Raw genomic sequence first — 13,714 nt, 5'->3', positions numbered from 1 at the left:
TCATCACCATCACCATTACAATCATCATCATCATCTTCATCTTCATCATCACCATCACCATCATTACCAGCATCATCATCATCACCATCATCTTCATCATCATCATCATCACCATCACCATCATCATTACCATCAGGCAGCAGGAGGCGCTAACAGGCTGAAGTTTTCTGTTTCCGGTGACTAAAAACAAACGAAGAAGAAGAGGAGCCTCCTGCCCAGGACGGGCCGTAAAGAGCCGGAAGCCGGAAGTGGAGAGTATTGTGTCCATAGACGTACAGTTAGGCCCAGAAATATTTGGACAGTGACACAATCCTCATGATTTGGGCTCTGCATGCCACCACATTGGATTTGAAATTAAACAACTACAACGGAATTGAAGTGCAGACTTTAAGGTTTAATTCAAGGGGTTGAACAAAAATATGATTAAACATGTAGGAATTGTAGCTATTTATATACAAACGCTCCTCATTCAAAGGGCTCAAAAGTAATTGGGCAAATAAACATAACCCTAAGTAAAATGTTACTTTTCAATATTTTGTTGAGAATCCTTTGCAGGCAATGACTGCCTGAAGTCTGGAACCCATGGACATCACGAAATGCTGGGGTTCCTCCTTTGTGATACTTTGCCAGGCCTTTACTGCAGCTGTCTTCAGTTGTTGTTTGTGGGTCTTACATGCTCAATTGGGTTGAGATCTGGTGATTGACTTGGCCAGAATATGCCACTTCTTTGCTTTAAAAAAACTCCTGGGTTGCTTTTGCAGTGTGTTTTGGGTCATTGTCCATCTGTACTGTGAAGCGCCGTCCAATCAACTTTGCTGCATTTGGCTGAATCTGAGCAGAAAGTATATCCGTGTACTCTTCAGAATTCATCCGGCTGCTTCTGTCTTTTGTCACATCATCAATAAACACAAGTGACCCAGTGCCATTGGAAGCCATGCATGCCCATGCCCATGCCATCTCACCGTTTTACATTACATTGCATTTAGCAATGTTTCCACCCTGTTTTACAGAAGATGTGGTCTGCTTTGGAACATGAGCTGTTCCAATTCTTCTTCAAACTTTTTTCTTCCCATTATTCTGGTACAGGTTGATCTTAGTCTCAAAGAATGCTGTTCCAGAACTGGGCTGGCTTCTTCAGGTGTTTTTTGGCAAAGTCAATTGGCCTTTCTATTTTTGAGGCTGATTAATGGTTCGCACCTTGTAGTGAATCCTTTGTATTTACTCTCATGAAGTCTTCTCTTTATGGTAGACTTAAATACTGATACACTTACTTTCTGAAGCGTGTTCTTCACTTGAGTAGATGTTGTGAAGGGGTTTTTCTTTACCATGGATAGGATTCTGCGATCATCCACCACTGTTGTCTTCTGTGGACGTCCATGCCTTTTTGAGTTCCCAAGCTCACCAGTACACTCTTTTTTTCTCAGAATGTACCAAATTGTTGATTTGGCCACTCCTAACATTTCTGCTATCTCTCTGATGGATTTCTTCTTGTTTTCAGCCTCAGGATGGTCTGTTTCACCTCCATTGTGAGCTCCTTTGACCGCATTTTGTGTGTTCACAGCAACAGCTTCCAAATGCAAACGCCATACCTGGAATCAACTCTAGACCTACATGTAGACTGCTTAATTGATGACAGATTAACGATGGAAGAGCCCATGCAGCCTTTTTTTTTTTTTTTTAGCCTTCTGAGTCAATTGTCCAATTACTTTTGGTCCCTTGAAAAAGAGGCAGCTACGTATTAAAGAGCTGTAATTCCTAAACCCTTGCTCCAACTTGGATGTGGATACTCTCAAATTACAGCCGAGAGTCTGCACTTTAAGCCTATATTGATTATATAATTGTATCCTGAATATGTTTTCGTAAACAGCTAAAATAACAAAACTTGTGTCACTGTCCAAATATTTTTGGGCCTGTATATACATGTATATATGTCTATGGTTGTGTCGTGGACTAGGAGCAGCAGACGTGCAGGAATAAAAACGGAGAGTAACAGTTTAAACAGTTTAAACAGTTTTGTTTAAACAGTTTAACAGAATGTGTGAATGTAGAGATGAGGAAACTCACACTGAGATATCTGGTCTGATCTGGTTAATAAAAAGAATTTAAAAACAACATGAAGTAAAGAAGTAAAGTCCGGCAGGGGGCGGTATGTGCAACTAGAAGGATGCAGACTGCCGTAAAACACCAAAGAAGAAGAAGAGGCTCCTGCCCTGTGAGCGGGTCGGAACCGTCTCAGCCTGGTAAAGTTCTGGTTGTGTCTCAGTCTGTCTGTCAGCAGCTGCTCGCCTCAGGTCCGGTTCCGTTTGTCAGAACCGGGTTGAAGCTAGCTGCACGTTAGCTTCTGTCCTGCTAGCCTTTAGCACAGTGACGCTTCCATTATCGGACACGCCCTCCTGTGGCGGCCTCTGTCCGCTGTCGGAACTCCGGTGTTGGTATCAGTGCTGACACAGAACCACCAGCCTGATTTCTGCTGTCTGGACCGGACCGGGTCCAGTCCGGTGTCTGAGATGGCGGAGAGGAGGAGGCGCCAAAGTCCATTCTGAAAACATCTATTGAGTTTGATAGCAGAACCGAACCGAACCGAACTGTACTGAATGTATTGTTTGTTCAGTCTATTCAGAACCAGAACCAGAACCTGACAGTGAGACCTGTCTTTAATTATTCATATATATCTGTATGAAGTTTGGCACTGCTCACCTGTCTGTCTGCTCACCTGTCTGTCTGCTCACCTGTTAAACCTGTGTGTCTTCTCACCTGTCTGTCTGCTCACCACCTGTCTGTCTGCTCACCTGTTAAACCTGTGTGTCTGCTCACCTGTCTGTCTGCTAACCTGTTAAACCTGTGTGTCTGCTCATCTGTCTGTCTGCTCACCTGTTAAACCTGTGTGTCTGCTCATCTGTCTGTCTGCTCACCTGTTAAACCTGTCTGTCTGCTCACCTGTCTGTCTGCTCATCTGTTGACCTGTCTGTCTGCTCACCTGTTAAACCTGTCTGTCTGCTTACCTGTTGACCTGTGTGTCTGCCCACATGTCTGTCTGCTCACCTGTTGACCTGTGTGTCAGCTCACCTGTCTGTCTGCTCACCTGTTGACCTGTGTGTCTGCTCACCTGTTGACCTGTGTGTCTGCTCACATGTCTGTCTGCTCACCTGTCTGTCTGCTCACCTGTTGAACCTGTCTGCTCATCTGTTGACCTGTCTGTCTGCTCACCTGTTGACCTGTGTGTCTGCTCACCTGTGTGTCTGCTCACCTGTGTTTGGTTCTCAGGTGTGGAGCTGGTTGCCATGGCGAACAAGGCGGAGCTCCTCAACTCTGACCACGTCTCCTCTCCTGATGAAGACCTGACGAAGCCCACAGGACGTCGTCCACGCCGCAGAGCTGCCAGCACCTTGGGGAGGCGGGGTCAGAGAGGGAAGAGGCGTGGTCCAGGTGAGAAGAGGCGTGGTCCAGGTGAGAAGAGGCGTGGTCAGAAGGAGAAGCGTCGGTGGCAGGAGGAGAAGAAGGAGGGCGTGACAGTGAAGAGGACGTGGAGCGACGGGAAGCGACGCTGGGATAAGAAACATTACTGCGTGTTCTGTCGGCGGCCGCAGGTAAAGATCGCACGTCACCTGCTCAGAAAGCACGCCGACCAACAGGAAGTGGCTGCTGCCAGCACACTACCCACTGGCTCCAAACAACGCCACCTGCTGCTCGAACATCTGCGCTGCAGGGGCAACTACATGCACAACATCGAGGTCTGTTCACCTGTCTGTTCACCTGTCTGCTCACCTATCTGTTGACCTGTCTGCTCACCTATCTGTTCACCTGTCTGTCTGCTCACCTGTCTGTCTGTTCACCTGTCTGTCTGCTCACCTATCTGTTCACCTGTCTGTCTGCTCACCTGTCTGTCTGCTCACCTATCTGTTCACCTGTCTGTCTGCTCACCTATCTGCTCACCTGTCTGTCTGCTCACCTATCTGTTCACCTGTCTGTATGCTCACCTGTCTGTCTGCTCACCTATCTGTTCACCTGTCTATTTGCTCACCTGTCTGTCTGCTCACCTATCTGCTCACCTGTCTGTTCACCTGTCTGTATGCTCACCTGTCTGTCTGCTCACTTGTCTGTCTGCTCACCTGTCTGTCTGCTCACCTGTCTGCTCACCTGTCTGTCTGCTCACCTGTCTGTCTCTCAGGTCATCAGACAGGGCAGTGGTGAGATCGTGCCGTGGCGTCAGCCGTCAGAGGAGGTCGATGCGAGAAACTACCTGCCGTGCCCGCTTTGCCTCGGGTTCTTCCTGCGTGCTGACCTGTGGAAGCATCAGGCTTCCTGTCGTAAGAAGATGACCTCTGACCCCTGTAAAAGCTCCGCCCCCTCAGGACAGACCTCTGACCACCTGAAGGACACGCCCCCCACAGGTAAGGCTGCCTGTGATCCGGCAGACAACGGAACCTCCAGGTCCACCGAGGACTCGGCCTCCGTCCACTCAGACCGGGCCAGGACCAAACGGCCCCTGACCTCCGACCTCAGCATGGATCAGAACCTGACAGCTGACCTCCACGCGGATCAGAACCTGACTGCTGACCTCTACGCGGATCAGAACTTGACCGCTGACCTCCACGCGGATCAGAACCTGACCACTGACCCCGGCACCGACCAGCCCAGGAAGCGCAGCAGAGTCCAGGCTGCAGCGTCACGACTCCTTCCTGTTTCCAGTGGAGCGTCTGAGAGCTGCAGCGAGGTCCTGCACCGGATGAACCAGGACCACGTCTCACACCAGGTCTGTACTGTCTGTACTGCAGTCTGTACTGTCTGTACTACAGTCTGTACTGTCTGCACTGTCTGCACTGCAGTCTGTACTGTCTGTACTGTCTGTACTGTAGTCTGTACTGCAGTCTGTACTGTCTGTACTGCAGTCTGTACTACTGTCTGTACTGTCTGTTCTGCAGTCTGTACTGCAGTCTGTACTACAGTCTGTACTGTCTGTACTGCAGTCTGTACTACAGTCTGTACTACAGTCTGTACTGTTTGTACTGCAGTCTGTACTGTCTGTACTACAGTCTGTACTGCAGTCTGTACTACAGTCTGTACTGTCTGTACTGCAGTCTGTACTACTGTCTGTACTCCCAAGTCTGTACTGTCTGTACTGCAGTCTGTACTGTCTGTACTGCAGTCTGTACTGTCTGTACTCCAAGTCTGTACTGTCTGTACTGTTTGTATTCTAGTCTACCCGTTTGTCTCTCTTTCTCCATCTCTCTCCACCTGTCTGTCTCTCCACCTGTCTGTCTCTCTGTGTTAACGCTCTCTGTCCTCGTTCTCTCGACCTGTCTGTCTCTCCACCTGTCTGTCTCTCTGTGTTAACCCTCTCTGTCCTCGTTCTTTCCACCTGTCTGTCTCTCTGTGTTAACCCTCTCTGTCCTAGTTCTTTCCACCTGTCTGTCTCTCTGTGTTAACCCTCTCTGTCCTTGCTCCCTCCAGGTCAAATCTGATTGGTTGATCTGTAAGTATGGGACTAAGCTGATGGGGAACCAGGATGGCAGCCAGCGGAGGTATGACTACGTCAGTCAGAAGCTGAGGGAGTTGGGCCGGTTCCTGCTAGCCGCTAAGTCTCTGGACCCGGCCATCCACACCCTCCAGGACTTGCTGGCTCCGGGCCGCCTCAGCCTGGTGCTGGCCTCTGCCAGGAAGGCGTCGGGGTACAGGTGGAGCCGCCCACCGCTGGCGGTGAAGACAGCACTGAAGACGATTTGTGAGATCGCCATCGGAGACAGTCTGCAGGACGGAGACTGGGAGGCTGCAGCCAAGACCACCGACTTCTACCACCTGCTGGGGAGGGAGTGGGACAACCTGGGTCTCCTGGACCCGGACCCCGAGACAGGTACCACCCAGAACCAGACCTGCTGTGAATCTGGTCTCAGTTCAGGAGATCAATAGAGAATTTACATGTTTGTTTGTTTGTTTGTTTCTTTTTTCAGTGAGAGGAACTAAGTTGAAGAAACGATCGGTCCAATCAAGAAGTGAGAATGAATCTAAAGAGCCGGGTCAAGAGCGGACTGACCCAAGACCAGAGGGTGAGTCCTGAAACAGAACCTGAAGTCCTGATCCAGATCCCTGACTAACATTAAAAGACATTCATTGTCATCATCGATTCATCATTGTCTGGATTTATTGATAGTCCAGGTGACGTACTTGAACCAGAATTTAGAGACCAGTTTTCTGGTCATGGAAACAGCTGGAAATTGATTAAAATGACTGGAAATAATCTGTGTTGTCCTGGAACGTCCTGGTTTAGGCACCTTGAGAGCCTGGAAGGTTCTGGTACCTTGAAAGTTCTTGTTTGACCCCATTGTCTGTCTGTAGTTCTGTCACAGGGCAGTACCCGGCTGGTGTCCTCGGTTCCACCAGAGTCCAGACTGCAGGCTCCTGTCACAGGTAGGTCCTCCTGAAGTTAGCTGACCTGTAATCTATTACTGATGTTTGGTTCTGGTATTGGAGAGTTCTACATTGATCCCGTCTATCTTTCAGTCCCTGTGGCTCAGAGGAAGGTCCAACGTCGGCCGTGGTCGTCTGCAGAGAAGGCGGCAGTTTGGAGACAGTTAGGAGTCCATGTCCTGGTCCAGTCGGTACCAGGGAAGGAGGTCTGTCAGCGCTGCCTGGACCTAGAGCCGGTCCTCAGAGGGAGACACTGGAAAGACATCAAGAACCAGGTCCACAACCAGATCCAGAGCCAGAAAAAGCAGCAGTTCCATGCCCAGATGGAGCTTCAGGAGAACCAGGAACAGCAAGACCAAGTCCAGAACCAGAAGAAGCAGCAGCAGCAGTACCAGGCCCAAATGGACCAGCAGGGCAAAGACCACAACCAGAAGAAACATCTGTACCAGGCCCAGATGGACCACCAGGACCAAGGCCACATTCAGAACCAGAAGAAACAGCTGTACTATTCTGTGCTGGACCAGCAGGACCAGGACCACCTTCAGATCCACAAGAAGCAGCTGTACCACATGGACGAACAGACCACTCTGGACCGGGACAGTTCTGTGTTGACAGGTCCACTTTATGGACCTGACGGGTCTCATCGAGTCCCTGGACTGTCATTACTGGACCGAGATCACACCGTCAGTATATACCCACTTCCACATCGGACCCTGGGGCCTCACATGGACCAGCTGCTCTCCAGAACAGAGTGGACTGACGAGTCTTTGGCCCAGCACTACTCAGTCAACAGGAACCTGGTCCAGGATGCACCTCCAGGAGGACCAGCCAATCATCACGCTGGACAAGTCCACTTCTGACACCTGTTAGCTCATGTTAGCTCAGTCTGTTAGCCGCTGTTAGCTCATGTTAGCTCAGTCTGTTAGCTGCTGTTAGCTAATGTTAGCTCAGTTTGTTAGCTGCTGTTAGCTAATGTTAACTCAGTCTGTTAGCCGCTGTTAGCTCATGTTAGCTCAGTTTGTTAGCCGCTCATGTTAGCTCAGTTTGTTAGCTGCTGTTAGCTCATGTTAGCTCAGTCTGTTAACTGCTGTTAGCTCATGTTAGCTCAGTCTGTTAGCTGCTGTTAGCTCAGTCTGTTAGCTGCTGTTAGCTCATGTTGGCTCAGTTTGTTAGATATATCACAGAGTTGAGGCGGAGCCACAGAATGTCTGTGACGTCAGAATAGACGTTTAAATCTACAGACACCACGGCTCGTGGCAGAGTCTGCCATGTTGAGCCCAGAGTGGACAAAATAAACTTTGGGTGTAGACACAGACTTTGACTGTGAGGACGGAGAGGGTGAGGCGAAGGCGGCTGAAATCAGCAAAGTAAACCTACAGACTGGACCTTTAATGTTACTGTACTTCAGCCAATCACCATCCAGTATTCCTGTTGTTGTCATGGTGATCCTCCATGTGTGTCTGGAGTTGTTCTCTATAAAAACATTTTACAGACTGAGTCGACTCTTTATGACATCAACACGTCCACACAGGTGTCTGTCCACACACACGTCCACACAGGTGTCTGTCCACAGAGCGGAGGGGACACAGACCTGCAGGGATCCAGAACGTCAGATAAAAGTAAAATGTTTCTGTCAGGTGAATAAACACAGAGAGGAGGATCAGGACTTAAATCTCAGCAGTGAATGAAGAGCCACCTTAAATAAAAGCTAAAAAGAAGAGATGTCCACAGCAGACTGATGGGAGATGAGGGCCACAGTATTTCCTTATGGAGTCCAGCTTCAGAGCATCTGAGGACCTGCTCTGTACAGCCGTCTGTTTTGTCTCAGTCAGTGATTTAAAAACTAAAAGACAAATCGTAAATCATGAACACACCGTGTGTTCATTTTCAGTCAGAGCTTCTGTCTGTGTGTTTTTTTTTGGGGCCACAAACTGAATTTGGTTCAGAGTCACTAAAAGCCGAGGTCAGCCCTGAGGCTGCTGATAGTACTTACACCGAGAGACACGATATTACTTCTACTACCTGTAAGATTACGCAGTCATACTGTTACTGTGTTGGCTGTGATAGGTTATTACCACCTGTGGTCAGTGGAGGGCGATGTGGCTCTGTGACTCAACGTGACATTAATCTGTTAAACTGTCGTTCAGCCATTTTGGCTCATAGATTTCACACACAGGAATCAAATATGACAAAATCAAAAGTTCCATAAAGACATTTTGTTTATTTTGACTTAAACACGTGATTTTAAATAAATGTGAACACACTGAGATAATGAGAAAATGGAACCAGATTTATTCTGATCAGCTGTGAGAAAGAAGGATGCTAACTACAAGTTAACTACCAACCAACAAGTCCCCATGTTCAAATGTCCAGCTGCACAGCAGAAATAAACATTGCTTGATTAACGGGTTGGTGTCGTCACAGGTGTGGGCTCCACCTCTTGGATGAGCCAATCACAGCGTCGCACAGGTAAAAACGACATGGCTGAGAAGGTGTGTTGTGCTGAATGTAAGAACACCTGTGTCATCAAGGCAAGTCACTTCCTGTTCACATGGTTACCATGGAAACACAACATACACTGATACTGAAGGAGACGTCAAAGTTTAATAAAGTCTAACCTGATGTACCGGATTCAGACACATGACACCTGATCCAGATCGTAAAGACTAAAAGAAACACCCTCTGTGGAGGTGTGGTTGTCTCTCTGTGTCACTGATAAAAACCTTGTTGTGTCGGTCTGATCGTGTGAGCGTGTCGACATCATGTACGGACTACAGGTGAGTGCTGACAGGTGACTGCTGGGCAGAAGGACTGTCTCTGTGCTGGTTTTGTGTCTCTGTGCTGGTTTTGTTTCTCTTTGTGGTTTTGTGTCTCTGTGCTGGTTTTGTGTCTCTGTGCTGGTTTTGTGTCTTTGTGCTGGTTTTGTTTCTCTTTGTGGTTTTGTGTCTCTGTGCTGGTTTTGTGTCTCTTTGTGGTTTTGTGTCTCTGTGCTGGTTTTGTGTCTCTTTGTGGTTTTGTGTCTGTGTGCTGGTTTTGTGTCTCTATGCTGGTTTTGTGTCTCTTTGTGGTTTTGTGTCTGTGTGCTGGTTTTGTGTCTCTTTGTGGTTTTGTGTCTCTGTGCTGGTTTTGTTTCTCTTTGTGGTTTTGTGTCTGTGTGCTGGTTTTGTGTCTCTTTGTGGTTTTGTGTCTGTGTGCTGGTTTTGTGTCTCTTTGTGGTTTTGTGTCTCTGTGCTGGTTTTGTGTCTCTTTGTGGTTTTGTGTCTGTGTGCTGGTTTTGTGTCTCTGTGCTGGTTTTGTGTCTCTTTGTGGTTTTGTGTCTGTGTGCTGGTTTTGTGTCTCTGTGCTGGTTTTGTGTCTCTTTGTGGTTTTGTGTCTGTGTGCTGGTTTTGTGTCTCTTTGCTGGTTTTGTGTCTCTTTGTGGTTTTGTGTCTGTGTGCTGGTTTTGTGTCTCTTTGTGGTTTTGTGTCTGTGTGCTGGTTTTGTGTCTCTTTGTGGTTTTGTGTCTCTGTGCTGGTTTTGTGTCTCTTTGTGGTTTTGTGTCTGTGTGCTGGTTTTGTGTCTCTTTGTGGTTTTGTGTCTGTGTGCTGGTTTTGTGTCTCTTTGTGGTTTTGTGTCTGTGTGCTGGTTTTGTATCTCTTTGTGGTTTTGTGTCTCTGTGCTGGTTTTGTGTCTCTGGTCTGACATGGTCCCTGAACTCACCACCTTATCAGTTTATGAGAGGTGAAAGACGCCTGAAGGTAACACGTGTTCAGGTGTGTGTGTGTGTGTGTGTGTGTGTGTGGAGGGGGCGGGACTTCTTCAGTTACGCAGGTAACAGGTCACTGCAGTCTTTCTGTGGAAGTCTGTTGCCAGGAGACAGAAACAAACTGTTTACAGATCAGATTGAGACAGAGAGAAAGAAACAGCTGATTGGCTGTAAAACTGCTGGCTCAGCTGATTGGCTCTGTCTGATTCCAGGTGAGCATCCTGTGTCTGCTGCTGAACATGACCTTTGACCCTGTCACTGCACAGCGCCCCCTGAAGTCCAGCAGGTGTCCAACATGTCTGGAAGGTAAAGTGTTTATGAAGGACAGGAGGAGGTCGTTTTTCTGACTATTCAGGGTGATGTCTGACTCCCTGTCTGTCTCTGCAGGTTACTTTGTGATGAAGAACTGCTCTGTTAGTCATGGGAAGGTCAAAGGTGTGCAGTGCAAACCGTGCACAAACTGCTCAGGTAAACTCACCTGCATGACCCTGAACATGTCACTTCCTGTTTGTGGTTCACAAGAATAAAACTGATTGGTTGATTGATTTCCTCCAGCTGTTGATCAGGACACTCTGGTGAAATGTTCCACGTTCGCTGACTCGCTGTGCGGAAACAAAACCTCACCTGTCGTCACATCAATGCTGATGCCGACTGAACTTCCAGGTATGCTCACCTGTAACATGTTCACTTCCTCCACGCTGAGACAGTGGTCTGATAACTCTTCCTCCTCTACCTCCTCTTCCTCCTCCTCCACCTCCTCCCTGTCCTCCACAGTCTCTGCTCCTGAAGTGTGGATCCTCCTCCCTGTCATGTAAGAATAATTCATCTTTAATACTCTCTGATCTCCTCTGAGGTGGCGGCCATGTTGTTTTCTGTTGTTTGGTTGAAGCTCACAGAGGTCATGTGACTGCGGCGTCTTCACTTTGATGTGACGTGCTAACACTCTCAGTTTATATAACTGTGAAAAGAGCTGAAGTGTCATGAAGTTTAGTGACCCCTCTGGCCTTCTGCACAAACTGAAGACCTTCTCTGATTGGCTGATCACACAAATGAGCCAATCAGCTGTCAGGGACTGATGAAAGGGGCGGGATCATAATAATAATTGTAATTCTGATTGATTTGTTGTCTTTCTCTCTGCAGAGTTCTTTCTTTGTTCTTGGTTCTGCTGCTCAGTTTGCTTCTGACCCTGCTGTCCTGCCGACACCGCCAACAGAACAAACCTAAAGGTAACAAGCCCCTCCCACATCAGAACAGACCCCTCCCCTCAGACAGCAGACTCCTCTTTTTTTGTGACACACCTTGTTGTTTCCTCTGCAGGTCTGGATCTCCTGTGACTGAAGCAGATCTGATCAGATCCAGCATGAGTTCGTCTCAGCGTCGCTGTTGTCGGATCTCAGATTCGGTTCAAAAGAAAACCGAGTGTGGAAGCAGGACTGTAGTCCAGATCCTGGTGTGGAGCAGGCCAAGTTTCAGTCTGCTGTAATCCGATTTGAGTCCAGGTATAGCCTAGGTTTAATGCAGGATCAGTCTAGGTATAGCACAGGTTCAGTCCAGGTCTAGCATAGGTTCATTCCAGGTGTAGTCCAGGACAAGTCTAGGTGTAGCACAGAAGAAGTCCAGGAAGTAGTCTAGGTATAGTCCAGGAGTAGTCTGGGTGTGGCCCTAGTTCAGTCAGCTATAGTCGAGGTTGTAGTGCAGGTTCAGTGCAAGAGTAGACCAGTTTCAGTTCAGGGTTAGTAAGTGTAGCCCTGGTTAAGTCCAGTTACTGTATAGTCTAGATTCAGTCCAGGAGTAGTCCTGGTGCAGTCTAGGTTTAGTCCAAAGGTAGTCATGGTTTAGTACAGAAGTAGTTTTAGTGTAGTCCAGGTTCAGTCCATGAGTAGTCTACGTTCAGTGTATGAGTAATCTAGGTTCAGTCCATGAGTAGTCTAGGTTCAGTCCATGAGTATTCTAGGTTCAGTCCACGAGTTATCTAGGTTCAGTCTAGGTTCAGTCCATGAGTAGTCTACGTTCAGTGTATGAGTAATCTAGGTTCAGTCCATGAGTAGTCTAGGTTCAGTCCACTAGTAATCTAGGTTCAGTCCAGGTTCAGTCTAGGTACAGTGTTTGAGGAGTCTAGGTTCAGTCTAGGTTCAGTCCATGAGTAGTCTAGGTTTAGTCTCCATTGTCCCTCCATCGGTAGTCTAGGTTCAGACCAGGTTCTGTCCATGTGTAGTCTAGGTTCAGTTCATGAGTAGTCTAGGTTCAGACCAGGTTCTGTCCATGTGTAGTCTAGGTTCAGTCCATGAGTAGTCTTGGCCCAGTCCATGTGTAGTCCAGGTTCAGTCTATGAATAGTCTAGGTTCAGTCCATGAAAAGTCTAGGTTCAGTCCATGAGTAATTTACGTTCAGTCCATGCGTAGTCTAGGTTTAGTCTATGGGTAGACTAGGTTTAGTCTAGGTTCAAGAGTAGTCTAGGTTCAGGCCAGCATAAACTAAATTCTTGTCTGTGTTAGCCAATCAGCTTCTCACCTGTGTGTAATAAAACAACAAATAAATTTTTTTTTATAAAATCTCTGCATGTGAAACTTATTGAGGTCCTCAGTTTCCTGCTCTCTCAGATCCACAGCCCGCTTCCTGTCTGAACAGTGAATGAATTCATTTCAGTTTGTTTGTCTGATCTCTGTTGTTGTTGTTGAGCTCATGAGGTTTTTATAGGGTTAAACTGAGCACACACTCATACTCACCTTATCAGGTGTAACCATGGTAACGCACAGGAAGAAACACATACACACCACACACAGTTACCATGGTGATTTTATGATCACAAACATTTCAATCAAAGCTGGAAAACTTTATTTATACTTGATGAGTTAAAAATATTACAAATAAACAGGTTTGTAGACATGCTGTAGACCTGCTGTAGACCTGTAGTAGACCTGTAGACCTCCTGTAGATCTGCTGTAGACCTGCTGTAGACCTGTAGTGGACCTTTAGACCTCCTGTAGATCTGCTGTAGACCTGCTGTAGACCTGTAGTAGACCTCCTGTAGACCTGCTGTAGACCTGTAATATACCTGCTGTAGACCTGTAATAGACCTGCTGTAGACCTGTAGTAGACCTGTAGACCTCCTGTAGACCTGCTGTAGACCTCCTTTAGATCTGCTGTAGCCCTTCTGTAGACCTGCTGTAGACCTCCTGTAGATCTGCTGTAGACCTCCTGTAGATCTGCTGTAGACCTCCTGTAGACATGTAGACCTGTAGTAGACATGTAGACTTCCTGTAGACCTCCTGTAGACCTGTTGTAGACATGTAGATATCCTGTAGATCTGCTGTAGACCTCCTGTAGATCTGCTGTAGACCTGTTGTAGACATGTAGACCTCCTGTAGACCTGCTGTAGACCTGTAGTAGACCTGTAGTAGACCTTCTGTAGATCTGCTGTAGACATGTATACCTCCTGTAGATTTGCTGTAGACCTCCTGTAGATCTGCTGTAGACCTGCTATAGACCTGTTGTAGACATGTAGACCTCCTGTAGATCTGCTGTAGACCTGTAGTAGACCTGTAGACCTCCTGTAGATCTGCT

At 47.6% G+C, this 13,714-nt stretch overlaps 1 protein-coding gene across 2 annotated transcripts; it reads left to right on the top strand.

Moving 5' to 3' along the window:
- Positions 1 to 2,055: 2,055 nt before the first annotated feature.
- LOC113745130 (uncharacterized) lies at positions 2,056 to 7,388 on the top strand. Of its 2 annotated transcripts, none has more exons than XM_027276609.1 (7): positions 2,056 to 2,240; positions 3,265 to 3,731; positions 4,169 to 4,753; positions 5,452 to 5,851; positions 5,949 to 6,044; positions 6,334 to 6,405; positions 6,499 to 7,388. In XM_027276609.1, the coding sequence occupies exons 1-7, from the start codon at positions 2,165 to 2,167 to the stop codon at positions 7,263 to 7,265; spliced, it is 2,463 nt and encodes an 820-aa protein (XP_027132410.1). In that variant the 5' UTR covers positions 2,056 to 2,164; the 3' UTR covers positions 7,266 to 7,388. The 2 variants fall into 2 exon arrangements, with proteins under 2 accessions (XP_027132410.1, XP_027132411.1); XM_027276610.1 differs by lacking the exon at positions 2,056 to 2,240 and adding an exon at positions 2,247 to 2,641.
- Positions 7,389 to 13,714: the final 6,326 nt, after the last annotated feature.

Source organism: Larimichthys crocea, unplaced genomic scaffold (genome assembly GCF_000972845.2).
Source record: "Larimichthys crocea isolate SSNF unplaced genomic scaffold, L_crocea_2.0 scaffold468, whole genome shotgun sequence".
In the NCBI taxonomy this organism is placed as follows: domain Eukaryota; kingdom Metazoa; phylum Chordata; class Actinopteri; family Sciaenidae; genus Larimichthys; species Larimichthys crocea.
This window is presented reverse-complemented; position numbering and strand designations above follow the sequence as displayed.